Source organism: Ixodes scapularis, unplaced genomic scaffold, assembly GCF_016920785.2.
Source record: "Ixodes scapularis isolate PalLabHiFi unplaced genomic scaffold, ASM1692078v2 ptg000312l_1___fragment_3__unscaffolded, whole genome shotgun sequence".
Taxonomy (NCBI): Eukaryota; Metazoa; Arthropoda; class Arachnida; order Ixodida; family Ixodidae; genus Ixodes; species Ixodes scapularis.
The window spans coordinates 2,623,071-2,641,806 of NW_024609958.1; the positions used below are offsets into that span (position 1 = coordinate 2,623,071).

Below are 18,736 nucleotides of genomic sequence, written 5' to 3' on the forward strand. Positions count from 1 at the left end.
ACGATGCGCGGCCGATTTTTTCTATTGGCAAAGCAATAAAAAATCGAGCACACCGAAGTTATCCCCGGCGGGTAGGAGCATTGTTCCGACAGCCAGGACGATATGTGACCAATGAAAAGGTGACATTTCGTTGAGATTGCAAACGCTGATAGTAGAAAATGTCTGTATCATTTGTAGATGATAAAACAAAATAAGTGTGGTCACAAAATGTTAGCTTTTCGCCAAGAGAAAACATATTATTGCAATATTCGTCTAAAAAAAGGGGCACCATATCTTTTTTTTCTTTTCTCGCGGGAGTGATGTGTCTCGTCGTCAGCTCGCGAGCGAGTGCTCGCAGGTTTCACTCGTAGTGCGGGCTGAATGGGCAACGTGGCGCGTGCATTGAAGATATCACTCCGCGATTCAGCCGGTCGGAGGTGCCAGGTCCACTGTCAGCTATTGGCTGACAGCGGTCCTGGTTTCGGAACATGCTCTTCCCATCGCCGGAGACGAAGTCTTTGTGTCGCGATTTTTTATTTCACTTTTAATGGGGAAATCGGACGCGTATCTTAATGATTGGGGGATTTCTAGGATGTTCACAACCAGCAGAGTGAGGTATCGCAATATTTAGGCGAATTCAGAAACTGCTTCAGGTAACCTTCATGAGATGCACACAGGCTATAGTGTTGAACTGATAATCTTTCGTCTAGACATGTGTTCAAGAAATTGGAGAATCTTGACATCGCAAATGAAGTGGTCGCGACTTCCCCGGTTAATATGGTTTCGGAAGCTGTTCAGAGGGTTAAGCAATCAGTTACTCAAAATTCAGCTAATGTGTAGTGCTAAAAATAACTGATGATAATGTTTATCGATAACGTCAGATGTTTTGTGCGGATGGCCCAATTTAAAATCCCGTATTAAAATGTTTTGGTGGATAACTTAAAATTATTAATTTTACGAATAAAAATGATTGACAAAAGAACTTAATATCAAAGTTTAATTTTGCGAACTTCTCCCTACAATCTTAGAAAACTACCAACATTTTACGCAATGCTAAAGCAAAGGCACAGTTCATGCTATGATAATGCAATTAATGCAGAGGTGCAAGCGAACAAGGCAAGAATAACGATAGTAATTTCTGGAGCTCCTAGGATTATTATTAGTACTTGCGCTTGCTCGGGTACGCGATTCTAAAACTCACAATAATCTCCTTTCTTGGCAACACCTTCATAACATTTTTTTTTTTTTTTCAGAGGGGTTTTCGTCTGAGGCCTATACAGATGATGATTGCTTCAAATTTGTTGAGGAGAGCGGAACTATATTCTGCCTAATCAATGGATATTTTGTAAGTATTGCGAAGAATCAAATACAAATCAGATATTTTTACATAATCCAAAGCAGCCCTAGATTTTTTTTTATAATGCAAAGAGACTTGAAAATTTAAGTTTGTTACACTAAAAACCTCTGTTTGGCGTGAACACCCGTAACATTTTAGAAAACGCTCACAATGTTACGAAGTTTGTGACACACCCCGGAAACACGGGGCCACATAAGGCGAAAATACAGGGCGCTCTTTCTATGTCGACGTTTCTACAGCTGCGAGGTGGAGCGAGTAATTTGACAAGCTCGAAAGCAGCCGGTATTCAAGAGAGGAAAGCTCCTCTACCTAAAATTTATCAAGGTTATTTCTTTTTTTTTTTACCCATTTTCTTTCGTAAAAATTAGGGCTGGGCGTTAAATAAAATTTTTGGCACATTGATACTTTAGACCCATGTTGTTGTAAAAAAACTATCTCCAAACTCCGGTCTAAAAACATGCTTTTCGTGCAAGGCTCGTCAAATTATGAGGCGCTGGAGAAATGCAGCCTTCTGCGTTAAGTCCTTATTTCGAACTCTTTTTGTTCGCCTTCCGCCCATTGAAAAACATGCGGGAAGGGCCTTAGAACGCACCTGGTATCGCTGCGCCGCAGCGTTCTTCCGCAAAATAAAGTTCGTCTGCTTTCCTCGCCGAATGAATAGAAGCATGCACGGTACCGCCGCGTGAAGCCAGCAACAGCTGACGCCATTTTACTAACGCCGTCTGCTAGCCAAAGCCGAACGCGGAGTGTCAGATCAACCGCCTCCGCCGGTGCGCCGCTAGCGAAGACGACGAAGCTGAGACACGCCGACGGCGATCTAGCAAGCAACAACACCGCGGGACGACTGCAACGGCGGCATTTATTCGGATCAAAGGCCGCCTTCACCGGTGCGCCGCTAGCAAAGACAACGAAGCTGAGGCACGCCGACGGTGAATGGGCGAGCAATAGCACCGCGGGACGACTGCAACGGCGGCATTTATTGGGATCAAAGGCGCGAAATAAGCTAGAACAATTTTTATTTGAATCATAACACGCGATATCCAAGTTGGGGACCACATACCTTTGCTGGGTCCTTCCTGTGAACTTTTTACAGAGACACGGGGTGCCGCATTCAAAACACGGCTCCGTTTGCAAAATATGGGGGCCCTGAGAAGGGCCGTTTAGACCGCTACCAGAACCTATAACTGACGTAACGAGCACTTGACGAGGGGTTGGCGCATAAGTCGTCTTTATGGACGCAGACGGGTGACGTGCTCAGCGCAGCGGATCACTCGAAGTCACCGGGGCCGTCAGAATCCTCGCCCTGTCTGCGTCGGGGCTCTAGAATTTGGCGGCCGCGGCGACGAACGACTGGAATCTATCAGTGTTTCCGCGCGCCTTCTCTCTCCTCCAAAACATGAACTTTGCAAGGTGACCAGTGAAATAGTGGCTCTCGCGCCGTTCAGATGGAAGTGAGTTTTTGACGTGGGCCCAGGTGCAATCCACCGTATTGGTGTGCGCACCAGTGTTCGCGTCGACAAAGTGCAGCTTATGGTTGACGGTGAGGTGCGTGAAGCGAGCGTCATCTGCAAGCTTGCGATAGCCAGCCCAACAATCTGTGATTATTCTTGTTCCAGGGCGGACCCACTTGGCTGCTAGCCCTAACAGGGTTTTAGCGTCACGGGTCTCCACGGGAACAAGAAAGTAGCACCCGCTGCCACGCTCCACACCGCCGAAAACCCACTGGCCAGGCCTAAAATACCCGCGATGGTACTTTCGCCGCCCGAGCATACTCTGGTCTAGCTCTACTCTCACGCCTTCGCCGCCAATCATCTCTGAATGCGTAAAGACGGCATTTACCACAACCTCCCGACAAAGGCTCGTCCAATCAGTTATTGTCTTACTTGCGACATCAGTCTCCCGCTGAATGATGGCGCACGGTAGGTTCTGGCACCAGAGGTAGATGATCTTCATGAGTTGGGGAAGCGTCAGGTGGGATCCCTCGAAAAAGGAACCGCTCCGTACCGAGACCTCGCCCCGGCATTGAACCTTGACCGGCTTCCTCTTGGGTACCTCACGAGTCATCCACACACCGTACCCCCACGAATAACCATCCGCAGATCTAGCGCGGACTTGTAGCGTCATCGCAGCTTCGCACTCTGGGCACGCACACGAAACCAGGAGCAGGCCCATGCCTTGAAGCAAATTAATTGCTTCAAGAGGGTCTTTCATGAAGACGGCACAAGTTAAACGCCATGGCACTGCGACGCTCGCCTCTTGAAGAATAAAGCGCCGAGGTAGCTAAACATTGAACTGCGCGCTTCTTTGCATTTATTATTTTTATTTGATCCGCCATTTTATACCTCGTGACACCATTCTAACAAACTGATTGGTTAATCGGTCGGGCCTTGTCATCGCGTGACAAAACAAACGCCAATTGTATGACCAGAAGGGTTGCCACGGTCGGCATCGTTACAAAGAAGAGAACAGTAGGGACCCAACAACAAAATAAAATAACAAAGTGAATAAAAAAAAAGAGGGAGCCGTTCTCGGGCGGCGTGTTTTTTGATGAAAGGTGTTGCTCGCAATGGTTACTTGTTTGTTTTCTTTTTTTGTTTCTTTACCCTAGAGGATGCCACGTCCCTCATTTGAAGCTGATTTGTTAATTCAATAACAAACAACGCGTTGAAACGAAGGAGGGAGAGAGTCTTGGGCGTCAGAATTCTCGAAAAGAAAAGTAAGAATGCACAATATATACCGTACTGCAAGACCGTTATACTCCGCACTCGGCGAGGCCTCATGACGCCGCCGACGACCGTTAGGCTATTTATTTTGTTTCTTTAGACTTTTATCGCGACCACTACTCCACCGTGCCTCAGATTTTGCAGCGAAGGTCAGGCAGTTTTTAATAGTTATTAGTATTGTCGTTTGAAGGGCACTCTTTTTATGCTGCTTCGTCTTCGTTCCTGACGCCATAAAAATATGGGCGTTAAAAGTTTGCCCAACGTATAAAAAAAAAGTTTAGCTCAAGGTTGGATTGGTTTATGGATACACTTAGTCCAATAATTATTTAGCCCAATTATTTATATTTGTTATTAGCATCTTTTGTGCGCATGCGTGAAATACAGCACCCAACGATAAGACATGAGAAGAACGCTGCGAGTGCTGGACCGTAGACCATTTAATAGGGAGTTTTAAAATAGCGCACGCTAAAGCTTTGCGTACGCAAAGAATAGCGTCGTCGCCACTGCGCATGCTCCGAACGCAAACCAGGTTTTGCGCTTTGCGTGCGCAATTTTAGCGCGCGCTATTTCTCGGAAATAGCGTGCGTACGCAAAGAGTCTTTGCGCTTCTCCAAGGAGGATTCCGGATGAGAAGTTGGCTAAAGCCAAGACGAGCACAGTTACAAAAAATGGCGGCTTCCAGGATTATGTCGGCGGCTGCTTTGGCGGCGTCGTGAGTGCGACGTCGGCGGCATCCTCGCGACTGCAATTTTCAATACGGGACGACATTGTACTCGGTTTGGCAGCGATCACCGGCAACTTGATGCTTGCGACGCGCGAACATTTCACGGTGAAGGAACGATGTGCGAAGGTCAGTACACGAGACCTCTCTTGCCGAGGCGACGCAAGCGCACACGACCGGTCAGCCGCTCACGTCGCGTTCTCATGTTTAAACAAATTAAAATGCTACTCTGGACCAAAAAACTCGTTTTCTTCTAAAGTTACATTATTTCGTGTGTGAAATAAAAATGTTTACTGTATGTTGGTGGCGTCGCAAGCGCGAGATGCTTGCGCTTATGCGTCGCGGCGGAGAAACGCTATTCTAAAACTCTCCTGCGTCGCGTGCGCTAATACAAGCGCTAAATTTAGCGCTAGCGTGCGCTAAAATTGCGTGCGTTATTCTAAAACTCCCTATTGTCACCAAAATCCAGGGCCGAAAACACATGGAGGTATTAGTGCATCGTTTTGAAAGCGCTACAAAAACAAGTCGGGGACACTGAACATCTAGACCAACTTTGAGTGCGTGAGCGTGTGATGTGTGTGTATGCCATTCTTTATGTTTAGATTGTAGGCGCGAAAAATCCACACGGTCTAGGGCCTGAGTACTGCAGAGTCTAGCCCGACATCTGGGTGCTGTTACTGATTTCCTAGTCAGTGTGGATTTTTCGCGCCTATAATCTAAAATGAAAGAATATTTTTATGGCGTCAGGAACGAAGCAGCATAGAAAGAGCGCCCTTCAAACGACAATACTAATAATTACTAAAAACTGTTGGACCTTCGCTGGAAAATGTGAGGCACGGTGGAGTAGTGGTCGCGATAAAAGTCTAAAGAAACAAAATATATAGCCTAACGGTTGTCGGCGGCGTCATGAGGCCTCGCCGGGTGCGGAGTATAACGGTCTTGCAGTACGGTATATATTGTGCATTCTTACTTTTCTTTTCAAGAATTCTGACGCCCAAGACTCTCTCCCTCCTTCGTTTCAACGCGTTGTTTGTTATTGAATTAACAAATCAGTTTCAAATGAGGGACGTGGCATCCTCTAGGGTAAAAAAAAAAAAAAGAAAACGAACAAGTAACCATTGCGAGCAACACCATTCATCAAAAAACACGCCGCCCGACAACGGCACCCTCTTTTTTTTTTTTTTATTCACTTTGTTATTTAATTTGTTGTTGGGTCCGACTGTTCTCTTCTTTGTAACGATGCCGACCGTGGCAACCGTTCTGGTCATACGATTGGCGTTTGTTTTGTCACGCGATGAGATGGCCCGACCGATTAACCAATCAGTTTGTTAGAATGGTGTCACGAGGTATAAAATGGCGGATCAAATAAAAATAATAAATGCAAAGAAGCGCGCAGTTCTGTTTGTTTAGCCCCCTCGGCGCTTTATTCTTCAAGAGGCGAGCGTCGCAGTGCCATGGCGTTTAACTTGTGCCGTCTTCATGAAAGACCCTCTTGAAGCAATTAATTTGCTTCAGGGCATGGGCCTGCTCCTGGTTTCGTGTGCGTGCCCAGAGTGCGAAGCTGCGATGACGCTACAAGTCCGCGCTAGATCTGCAGATGGTTATTCGTGGGGGTACGGTGTGTGGATGACTCGTGAGGTGCCCAAGAGGAAGCCGGTCAAGGTTCAGTGCCGGGGCGAGGTCTCGGTACGGAGCGGTTCCTTTTTCGAGGGATCGCACCTGACGCTTCCCCAACTCATGAAGATCATCTACCTCTGGTGCCAGAACCTACCGTGCGCCATCATTCAGCGGGAGACTGATGTCGCAAGTAAGACAATAACTGATTGGACGAGCCTTTGTCGGGAGGTTGTGGTAAATGCCGTCTTTACGCATTCTGAGATGATTGGCGGCGAAGGCGTGACTGTAGAACTAGACGAGAGTATGTTCGGGCGGCGAAAGTACCATCGCGGGTATTTAAGGCCTGGCCAGTGGGTTTTCGGCGGTGTGGAGCGTGGCAGCGGGTGCTGCTTTCTTGTTCCCGTGGAGACCCGTGACGCTAAAACCCTGCTAGGGCTAGAAGCCAAGTGGGTCCGCCCTGGAACAAGAATAATCACAGATTGTTGGGCTGGCTATCGCAAGCTTGCAGATGACGCTCGCTTCACGCACCTCACCGTCAACCGCAAGCTGCACTTTGTCGACGCGAACACTGGTGCGCACACCAATACGGTGGATTGCACCTGGGCCCACGTCAAAAACTCTCTTCCATCTGGACGGCGCGAGAGCCACCATTTCACTGGTCACCTTGCAAAGTTCATGTTTTGGAGGAGAGAGAAGGCGCGCGGAAACACTGATAGATTCCAGTCGTTCGTCGCCGCGGCCGCCAAATTCTAGAGCCCCGACGCAGACAGGGCGAGGATTCTGACGGCCCCGGTGACTTCGAGTGATCCGCTGCGCTGAGCACGTCGCCCGCCTGCGTGCATAAAGACGACTTATGCGCCAACCACTCGTCAAGTGCTCGTTACGTTAGTTATAGGTTCTGGTAGCGGACTAAACGGCCCTTCTCAGGGCCCCCATATTTTGCAAACGGAGCCGTGTTTTGAATGTGGCACCCCGTGTCTCTGTAACAAGTTCACAAGAAAGACCCAGCAAAGGTATGTGGTCCCCAACTTGGATATCGCGTGTTATGAATCAAATGAAAATTGTTCTTGCTTATTTCGCGCCTTTTATCCCAATAAATGCCGCCATTGCAGTCGTCCCGCGGTGCTGTTGCTCGCCCATTCACCGTCGGCGTACCTCAACTTCGTTGTCTTTGCTAGCGGCGCACCGGTGAAGGCGGCCTTTGATCCGAATAAATGCCGCCGTTGCAGTCGTCCCGCGGTGTTGTTGCTTGCTCGATTGCCGTCGGCGTGTCTCAGCTTCGTCGTCTTCGCTAGCGGCGCACCGGCGGAGGCGGTTGATCTGACACACCGCGTTCGGCTTTGGCTAGCAGACGGCGTTAGTAAAATGGCGTCAGCTGTTGCGGGCTTCACGCGGCGGTACCGTGCGTGCTTCTATTCATTCGGCGTTCGTTGCCATGGTGACGGCGAGGAAAGCAGACGAACTTTATGTTGCGGAAGAAGGCTGCGGCGCAGCGATACCAGGTGCGTTCTAAGGCTCTTCCCGCATGCTTTTCAATGGGCGGAAGGCGAACAAAAACAGTTCGAAATAAGGACTTAACGCAGAAGGATGCATTTCTCCAGCGCCTCATAATTTGACGAGCCTTAAACGAAAAACGCGTTTTTTTGGTCATCATGCTTCTGTTTTTTTATCCGTAACATGGGTCTAAAGTATCAAACTGCCATTAATATATTAAAAGAATGCAGCAACTCGTCTTGCCTTTGAAGACGTATTTTACTCTCTGTTACACGGCGCAAAAGACATTTAGAATTGAGGATACATATAGTTCAACGATTCAAAGACTTGCATATTTATGCTCCAGCTCCGAAGACAAAGGAGTTTGTCCCCGTTCTCCGACTGTAAGATAAGAGGTCAGAACTCGTGCGATGCTTTCTTCTTTTTTTTCGGAGAAAGGAACCTCGATGAGAGGGCGTTGATTGTTGTCTGCGTTTTGGCGGATGGTCCTTGCCGCAGCGACATGGGTGCTTCGCTCGTAGGCGATAATGGACCGAACTTACGCTTCCACTGTATGAAAACGGCTTTTTGCAGATGATGCAGTGCACTTCCTTCGAGGGAAAAACTTCACCGCTGGAGTTTACTTTAAGCCTGAACTTTCCAGCGTGATTGACTTTCATACTCGTGAACTCGTCCATTTTTACATGCCGAACACTGGGACAAGTAACCATGGCGTTGTTAGCTTCCCTGCTTGTTTGTCTGCTTGTTTGTCTTGCCTGGGCAGGACGTGTAATATATCCTCATCACGTGAAGTTTCGCGGTCGCGCGGGGATTAGTTGCGGGCCTGGCTTGTTCGTCTGGCCTCGGCAGAAGTGTAATGTATATCCTCGAACACGTGACGCTTTTCGAGCGCGAGACTTGAACCTTGCTGATAGCACCTGGCTGGGAACGGACTTCTATTGAGTACCGATTAAAAAACCGATTAACCGGTTAAAACATTTGATCGCGATTAAAGCCTTAATCGATTAATCGGAAGGTTAATCGATCAATTGCCCAGCCTTAGTAAGAATATTTTTAAATTCTTAGCAGGAACGCATGTCTGAAATTTATGATGCTCATTCGTTTCTTTGCGCTGATATCACGCTCGTTCTGTCACTTGTATAATATCACACATACCAAGGTTATTTAAAGGGATACTTCAACGAAATTCGAAATATAACTGTCGTGTTCAGAAATAGGTTGAATATGATCCACAATATCCGTAAATGACAATCGCACGTTTGTATTTTGAGCCTGATGGCTGTATTTTTCGTTATGAACGGCCCGCTCTGGCAAGCGCTGGGAGAGCAAGTCACATCCGGCGCAAGGGGAACGTAGTCTGTCTCGGGATGAGCAAAACTGCGGCGAGGCTGACGTCGTCAGGATGCCGTAGCCGTTCCAGCCACCGAAGCGTAACCCAGGCACGCAAGCAATCGGGCCTTACGCGTTAAAAGGCCGTTAGGAGGCCGGCGTTATCTGTGTGACGTCACTTCCGTGACAAAGTTTTCGTGACATCGATCTTACAACCTTGCACCCGCTTTCAAGCGTAGAAAAAGACGTGGTTCTACGTCAAAACTGTAAACTATTTTCGGGGTGTGCGCTCGAGTCAAAGAGAATGCTACTGGAATGTTTGTCTTATTTTACCACGAGTTTAAACTTCGCCGCCGGCTCAGCCGTGTCAATGGACAATGCGCGTAGCGCTCGAAAATATATTTGCAAAAAAAGATAGCCGAATGGTATGCACATTCCTCGCCCGCAAATGACGTGATTAACGACCTCCACGACAGGACTCGTACATAAAATTTAGCAAGTGGGAGCATTCGAACAATGCAAATCGCAAGTTCGTCTGCTTCTAGCACTAAAGTTGCGATGATGTCAGAACGTCGAGCTCTCCGCGGCTGATTGAAATATGTGTGGGTAATTTTCAAGGCATCTCTAGCATCGAGGTCTACCCACAATCCTTTCAATCAAAGCCAATCAGAGCTACGCGTCGTTTTGGCGTCACGGTAACTCAAAGGCGATCCTAAAGGGAAAGGGTTGTCTGCTCCAAAAGTTCTTCAATCGATTTTTTGTTTTGTTTGAAGAATGCGGGAGCACTTTTGTTCACTGCAAGTGGCATTTCAACAGTGTACACAAGCCACACCTTAGATTATCTCAAGTTCTGTGATCTTTCTTTAATGGAAAGTGTTATCCGCCACTTTGAAGTCTCTTTGGTTTAGACGGCACCATGTGACAAGGCGGCGACCTTTCGACACTTATCAATGGGGCTTTGCATAGATAAAACATTTAATCCCATTATTTGCCACCCATTAATATACAAATTAATCGATCAATCGTTTGCGTTAATTTCCAGGCATTTAACGACAAAATGGCAACAACTCAATTTTATTTTATGTTCTTTTTGCCGTAATAAACGCTGCAATATGCATTTTCTGTTGTGAATGATAGTGTGCAGCTTCGTACATTCGAAATATACTCAAAGATTAGTTTTGCACTGGGAAAGGCATAGCAGAGGAAGACATTGTTTTGTATTCTCCGATATCAGCCAGTTTCCTGCTTCTTCACAATCATACTTGCTGCACTAAGTGGGCCTTGAGAGGGGTTGCACCAACATACACATCATTTCTTTTTACGACCAACATTACATCAGAAACGAGGAAGCCATGCGATCGTTACTGCAGTTCGGCATTTGTCACGTTGGCTGCGGAACCATAGAACGACACTCCCAGGCCTTTCCGTGGGCAAGTTGACATCGTGGCACGACGCGCGGCTGGAAAATTGTGAAAGGCTGCCGCTTTGAGAGGATTGACAGCCTTCATAAATCAACCTCAACAACGGATTAAAAAAAAAATGCGTTTCTAATTGCCACCTTGAGCATTCCCGAGTGGAGGCCGTCGACAACAGAGGATTGAGGAGAAAAATGGCCCGACGTTTCTGCTGCCGTTTGCGGATTCTCGAACAGATGCGTGAGCCATTTGGCGCACCGGTAAAATATAAAAAAAAACATGGTGAATCCAACCCCTCAGGCGTTTTCAGCGGATTGAACATTCCCGAAAACCGCATTTCTCCCTGGCGCAAGATAGATCAGTTCTCATACCGTGTGCATGAAGGATGTGCGCGCGGTGGGCATGAGAGGACAGAGGCAATTTGTTGTGCGTATTTATTCACAGGGAACGCGTGTTTAGTCCTGCGGTGGATAGATGTGCACATGAGCGGCCTGTGCAGTGTGAAGTCCGCCACATATAGCGCCGTTTGAATGATATGAACATAGCGAGTAAAGATCAAATCTACAGTGGTGGCGTTGCGCGACGTGACTTTGTTAGTGTCCGTGCGCGGTCGAGGCACCGCAACGCAGCCCGTGTGTGTCCACACGTCTCCAAAGCCGACGGCAAGAGCCTCCGAGGGCGTCCAAGGCGCGCGTCGCGCACCCGCACCGCGCCCGCCATCTGTCGGCGCTTGCAGGAGGTGTTTCCTAGCGAGCCTCCACAGTCAGTGCGGCTGTGGCGCCATCCCGTGGCGACGTTGCCAACTTTGGCGAGTGCAAACCTGTCCAAGGTCAGCCCATGTACCTGGGTAGTAATGCGAACTCATTAAAGGGAAGCTGAAAATGTTCTCGAAAAAAACGAGTTAGCGGTGAATTCTATAGTATTTTTATCCCGTGAATTTGAATAGCTCGTTTTCCCCGAAGATGTTATTAAACACGAGAAAACACGAAAAACCTCCGACTAGTCGTTACGTCATAAATGATCTTTGGGCTTCCAAGGGTTCATCGCTCGTGTAGGCAACGCGTGCAATTTCAAGCTTGCCATTTATATTCCCCCACACTGACACCAGTCGGGACGTCTTTTTTCGACCTTTCTGAAAATAACGAGAGTGTGCGTGCATAGCTTTGATAGGCGCTGAAGATGTGCGAGAGCGGAGATTCCGAAAACTCCTTGTATGACGTAACGCTCCGGGAAGGAGTGTTACGTCATGCGTTACGTCATTTCAGAGTACCAGCGGTACTTTGAAACTATTTTGTGCAGCCTCCGTGCATCAAATTAAAAAAAAAAAGAACTGAATATTCTTGATTCTGGCGGCCAAATAAAAATGTATTTACTGATATACACACCGCTTCAGTTTTTTATTTTTTTTTACAGCCCTAATTTAGGTGCGCAGGCAGATTACTGAACGTGAAGCTGAGGGACTTAATTCCATTTGGGGAATCTCCGTCCGCCCTCAACCTGCTGTCCTTGAGGAGCTCCCTCTCTTCGCAGGACTCCGTGCTCCTGTGTCGCGGACGACTAGAAAACCTGACGAGCTTCTCGTAAATCGGGCACGCCTTCGGACCGGGTTTAACCGTGATTAACCTTGTCTTTATTTGTGAGGTTCCCACTGACTGAAGAGATAACGTTTGCGTCTTAAAAATGAAAGGCACGGCAAAAAAAAAAAAAAAAAAGAGGAATAGTCAATTTTTAATTTATTTGGATTTCATTTTAAACTTTCATTGTACCCACACTAGACTTCCACAAAAATATAAGGCGGGCGGTCAAAAAAAAAAAAAGTTAAAAAAATGTTGAGGAGAAAACAGAGGTGATTCAATCCCTTTATGTTATGGGAGGGTTGCCGAGAAGGAAAGTGAGGGTCGGGTTCCTTTTCCCTGCTTGAGGGCAGGTCTTTATAATCACCTTTTAAATTGTTTTGTTTTGTTTGTTTCCTTTTCATTGGGCAGAGCTTTATTTTAATTCGGATTTGTGACATTATAGGGCGAGCAAGAGCAGTGGTGGAATATTTCTTGGACTCTTGCAAACTGCAAGGTCGGATGCAATGGCCGGGAGGTGCGGTTGCCAGAGTCAGTTTGCCCCAACGGTCGCTTTAAGGTAAGTCACGAGAAAATGTTCTCGCTGCCTTCGCACTCTTTTTTTTCTTTTTTGCGAATATTAATGACAGTTGCCCTCTTTTATAGATTTTTGAAGATGTTATTTATCATTGAGTTTTGCTTTACAAAAAGCCGGCCATAATTCTGCTATTAGCTTATTGGCTTTCTGTTTACTATCTGCAGAGCCAGTTCGCGAACCATTTTTTACATTTGCAACACCATGCGCCATTTCATCGAATCCCCTGGGAAATACGTAGTCAGTCACCTTTGTTATAGATATATTCATATAATCAGGTATTTTCCGAAATTCAGTGCACTGAAGCCACATATAGCACGAAATAGTTTTAACGTGCAACAACTGCACAACATATTTGACATTTGTTTTATGAAATCCAAAACGCCTCTTATATTCTACCCAACTCCACATTATCACGTCGACTACTAAAGAGGCTGGAAAGATCAGAAAACTAACGATCCAGCCAAAATTCCTGCAGAGTCCTAGTGTTGCGTTTAGGTAAACAACCATCTTACCGATTACTGGTGGACATGGGTGCGGAGGCAATGGCCACGTGCAATACCGTCCGTCTCTCAGACTGGTGATGAGCCAAATTTCTGCTTAATAATTACGACCGGTCATCCCAGTTGCTTTGCTGCAAGAATTATTAGGATATCAAAATATAATTGCGAAAGCAGAAACTGCCCCATGTAACGAAGCCGGCGATATCTCACGTCTCTAGCTGCGAAAAACGACACCTAAATACTCATTGGTTGAGCGAAACGAAACCTAAGCACCCATCGGCTGACCGAAATGGTACATAAAGTCCCATTAACTGCAAAACGGACGCGCCTCAGAAAAAAACCACAACAAAAACACAAAGAAGAGCACAGCAAAGCAGATGCGTCGTCACGAAAGCCGTGGAGCCGGCGGGGGTGCCGCGCCTGCGCAGTGAGGAGCGTGACGTCACTGCCGGAGCGCCGTGTGAAAAAGGAAGACGTGGCGCGCTGCTTGTAGGAATGCGCTGCGTGGAAGAATGCTTTCGTATTCCTACACGCCAGGAGTGTCAAGTGTCTTCGTTTAATTTCATTACATAATAATATGAGTAGTAAAGGGAATTGCATATTTATCAAGAATAGAAGCAGAAATAAAAGCAAGGGCATTAGCAGTGGTAGCAACACTAGCCACACTAGCAAGTACGCACTAATATTGATATCTAAAATAACTTGGAACAATAAGGAAAAAACTATACAAGGACAGAATACATCAAGCAAATTTTTTTTAGGAATGTGCTGTTCGTGTTCTCTTAAGGTTTTCATTCTTTCTCAAGACCTTACGCTAAACCAACGCGCTGACCTCCAAATGAACGATATTATGTTGGGACGTTTTTCTTTTTACACAAACATACTGGCCCTTGTGCTATCCTAGTATACCTAGGGTGACCACCCGTCCCGCGACTCGCGGGACAGTCCCGCATTGAGGGCTCGTGTCCCGCGTCCCGCGAGAAATTAAAAAATCTTCTAAATGTCCGGTATTCAAGTGGTAAAATTCACTCCGCAACTCGCGTTAATGTGTGTATATTTATTTTACCTTGTTTGTGTATTATTACATGAAACTTAACAATGCAAGCCCCCCCCCCCCCCCCCCCCCTAAGGATTTTTCTCACGAGGACCTTTAAGGGTATATGAATAAAGGGTGCTGCCGAGCAACGGGGCACGGGCCATCGCGGAGGTCGCTGGTAATCGTGTGAACCGCGATGGTACGCCATTTTCTATCCAAGCATTGCGGGAAGCGACCGTCGTTTTTGCAGGAGATCCGATGCGCATGCTCTGTTGTGCCTCCCCCCTTCGTGGCCAATTATTGTATAACAAAAATTGCTCGCCAAAAGTTTAAATATAAAATATCGTAATTATTTTCAAATCGTATCAATGCGAAAGGGTTGCTGTGAATTTTATGTTTAATGAACACAGCCACACAAGGCTAAAGGCCTGCAACTCACAACGGTCGAAAAAGAACATAATGTTAAAAAAATTTGCCTAGGACCATGTTGATAAAAGTAAGGGTTGCCAGGAAACAATAACCCTGAAAATATTTACTGTTTCTTATTTCCATTTGATGGATTGAGTTCTGCCACAGCCGATTTTTAGGTTTTCAACTTCGACACATTTAATAACCCCATGTTTGGCATAAAGCAATATATCACTGGGAGTGAAAATTGTTCGAACTGAATTGCTGCAATACAATTAGCAGGTGTATAAACAGCACAGGTTATTCAATGTGTGAACAGGGCTTCGGTTCGTGGTGTGCGCTTTAATAAATTTCCTCTACCGCCTGCCCCATCTGTCCCGCATTTCGCTAGCAGGAAGGTGGTCACCCTAAGTAGACCTGCTCGCAACGCCACTGACCATGAAGCGTCTTTGCCGCTGTGTAAAGTCCATGATACGTGTAAACTTCTTCCAACTTCCCCTTCGCCAAACATAATAACGGAGTAGCGGGTATCGTAACGTTGTCGTAGTCGCGGGACTATCTTGTAATAAATATATTAAATGCAGCTCCTATAGATTGCACACGGGTACTGCGGGAGCAAACGGCTTGGCCTCGTGACAATCAATGCGTGAACAAGTATTCGGGTCGTAAATAGAGCCAAGTCGCTGCAGCGACGCTAACAGCCGACCCCTAACACTGTCTGCAGTTTAGCACGTGCGATGTGGTTGCCAACCCCAGTGCACGACTGCGATGAACGTTGGGCGGCATATAACCGGCTCGAGATCATCTGGCTGCCCATTCTGCCTTTAACTTGAGAATGTTAACGCCACTCTTTTCTCTGATTGTGTTGAAGCTGCCATTACGAGATATAACTAGGGTTCCGCGTTTTAGGATGAGTAAAAAAAAATCCGAAAAACATTCGCCGGTAAATGTCCCGACCATTCGGATTTATTCCAAAAACTCCAAATTTCAAGGTCACAGTGACAAAAGAAACAATAAAAAAGACGTAATTTTACCGCTAATCTTTATAAGACCACAAGGTCTGCGGTCCTGAAGAGATTTCACTTCAGTTGCCTTCGAAATTGGGAACTACTAACAAAAAGGGGATAGCTTTTTAGCATGTCCAGGTTCCTTGGCGACAACGGGTCATGGTACCCGGTCATTATTTATTTTGTTTTTGAATTTTTAAGTTCTACGAGTAAAATAAACCTATCATTAAAAAAAAAACAACCTGGGAATATAACGAGAGTAAACTTCGATAAACTCCGAACCCTTTCCGAAAAATAAAGTCTAAAAAACAACCTCCTAGTTTCACGAGAACTAAACTCCGAAAACACGGAATCCTAGTCATAATGTAACCCATGTATCGTAAGTTGCGACCGCCATAGAATAATGCAGCGCGTTATTTAGTGAAAGCCCAGAAATAGTGGCACGGCACCCGTGATAAAATATTCAAGGGACTAAACGTTTACCTCTTCGTTCGGGTAACTAAACGAAATATCCTCCCAAGCACCCAAATTTCACCTAAAGAAAGTACATTTTAGTGCCTGTTTCGGGGTGAATCTTTCATCACGCATTTTATTATACAACAAATGGAGTGCAATTGAAAAAAAACAACTAAAAACGACGATGTGTTTGAACGCTGGTGTGTGCATTTTTATTGTTATAAAACCAGTGTTGCATTTTCTTTCTTTACAGAACTGCGATGAAAATGCGATGGAAAAACTCAGAAAATGGAGCGACGACATGAAGAATAAACAAAAGGTGATTGAGGATGATTGGTGCAGTGGTTATTATTTGAGCCTGGATTAAATAAAATGTGCCATGTGCCCTTCACCTGAGTCTATCGATTATAAAAATGTATATCTCCTTTTTAGTTCTTCAAGCTGGCCTGTATTGCGATAGAAGGGTTCCCTGCTATATCCTTGAAATATTTTTACCAGGGCATATATTTAAATCTCTATCAAGATGAAATATGTGAACGGCATCTGTTACTGAGTAATAAAATTAATTTAAAATTTTCCATGATATTTTAGTTTCTCCATAGCTTAGACGTTGCCTTACACATGGTTTCAAAAATAAGCGTTCCTGGTTTAAGAAAAGAAATGAAGACAATTGTTATTTCAACTTTCACAGTGTCTACTTTAGAAATTTGGAACATGGCCTCGGCGCACCAAAAACAGGAAAAAAAAAAAAGATCAAAAAGTAATATAAAAATTTGGCTCGAAGTCCTAGCTTTAAAATTATTCGTTGCCCTCAATATTTATAAATTTATGTTTGACCACACAACAGTGTCTGAGATAAGGTGATAAGAAATACGCGCTGAAATAAATTTCTGGCATGTATGGAGGGGAAGGCGTTCGAGTTTTCCGAAACCAATCTTTTTTTGATGAATTCAATTTCCAGCAAACTCACCGTTCATAATTAGACTGCGATGTGCACTGCATTATGTGGCTTGGGATGTCCACGTGCCGTGCACGTTTCACGCAACAATGTCTGAGATAAGGTGTTACGAAACACGCGCTGTATTGCATTTCTGGCATGTATGGAGGGGAGAGGCGTTCGATGTTCTCGAAAACAGTTGTTCTCTAAGCCATTTCATTCCTAGGGAATTCGCCTTGCATAATTGGACTGCGATGTGCACGGCATTATGTGGCTTGGGATGTCCACGTGCCGTGCACGTTTCACGCAACAATGAGATAAGGTGTTACGAAACACGCGCTGTATTACATTTCTGGCATATATGGAGGGGAGAGGCGTTCGATTTTCTCGAAAACAGTTGTTCTCTAAGCCATTTCATTTCTAGGGAATTCACCTTGCATAATTAGACTGCGATGTGCAAGGCATTATGTGGCTTGGAATGTCCACGTGCCGTGCACGTTTCACGCAACAATGTCTGAGATAATGTGTTACGAAACACGCGCTGTATTGCATTTCTGCAATGCATGGAGGGGAACGGCGTTCGAATTTCCCTAAAACAGTTTTTCTCTGGGCAATTTCATTCCTAGGGTATTCACCTTTCATAATTAGACTGTGATGTGCACGGCATTATGTGGCTTGGAATCTCCACGTGCCGTGCACGTTTCACGCAACAATGTCTTAGATAAGGTGTTACGAAACACGCGCTGTATTGCATTTCTGGCATATATGGAGGGGAGAGGCGTTCGATTTTCTCGAAAACAGTTGTTGTCTAAGCCATTTCATTTCTAGGGAATTCACCTTGCATAATTAGACTGCGATGTGCAAGGCATTATGTGGCTTGGAATGTCCACGTGCTGTGCACGTTTCACGCAACAATGTCTGAGATAATGTGTTACGAAACACGCGCTGTATTGCATTTCTGCAATGCATGGAGGGGAACGGCGTTCGAATTTCCCTAAAACAGTTTTTCTCTGTGCAATTTGATTCCTAGGGTATTCACCTTTCATAATTAGACTGTGATGTGCACGGCATTATGTGGCTTGGAATCTCCACGTGCCGTGCACGTTTCACGCAACAATGTCTTAGATAAGGTGTTACGAAACACGCGCTGTATTGCATTTCTGGCATGTATGGAGGGGAGAGGCGTTCGATGTTCTCGAAAACAGTTGTTCTCTAAGCCATTTCATTCCTAGGGAATTCACCTTGCATAATTGGACTGCGATGTGGACGGCATAATGTGGCTTGGGATGTCCACGTGCCGTGCACGTTTCACGCAACAATGAGATAAGGTGTTACGAAACACGCGCTGTATTACATTTCTGGCATATATGGAGGGGAGAGGCGTTCGATTTTCTCGAAAACAGTTGTTCTCTAAGCCATTTCATTTCTAGGGAATTCACCTTGCATAATTAGACTGCGATGTGCAAGGCATTATGTGGCTTGGAATGTCCACGTGCCGTGCACGTTTCACGCAACAATGTCTGAGATAATGTGTTACGAAACACGCGCTGTATTGCATTTCTGCAATGCATGGAGGGGAACGGCGTTCGAATTTCCCTAAAACAGT

General features: G+C 45.9%; 1 protein-coding gene across 1 annotated transcript; it reads left to right on the forward strand.

Annotated features, from left to right (window-relative positions):
- Nucleotides 1–1,029: 1,029 nt before the first annotated feature.
- LOC120836522 lies at nucleotides 1,030–16,560 on the forward strand. Its single transcript, XM_040205474.1, has 4 exons — nucleotides 1,030–1,048; nucleotides 1,233–1,324; nucleotides 12,655–12,768; nucleotides 16,447–16,560. The coding sequence occupies exons 1-4, from the start codon at nucleotides 1,030–1,032 to the stop codon at nucleotides 16,558–16,560; spliced, it is 339 nt and encodes a 112-aa protein (XP_040061408.1).
- Nucleotides 16,561–18,736: the final 2,176 nt, after the last annotated feature.

Bases quoted from the DNA above. Each gene is read 5' to 3' on its own strand.
- LOC120836522 (XM_040205474.1), top strand. The intron at 1,325-12,654 runs GTAAGTATTGCG...GTGACATTATAG, and splicing joins GCCTAATCAATGGATATTTT to GGCGAGCAAGAGCAGTGGTG. The intron at 12,769-16,446 runs GTAAGTCACGAG...CTTTCTTTACAG, and splicing joins GCCCCAACGGTCGCTTTAAG to AACTGCGATGAAAATGCGAT.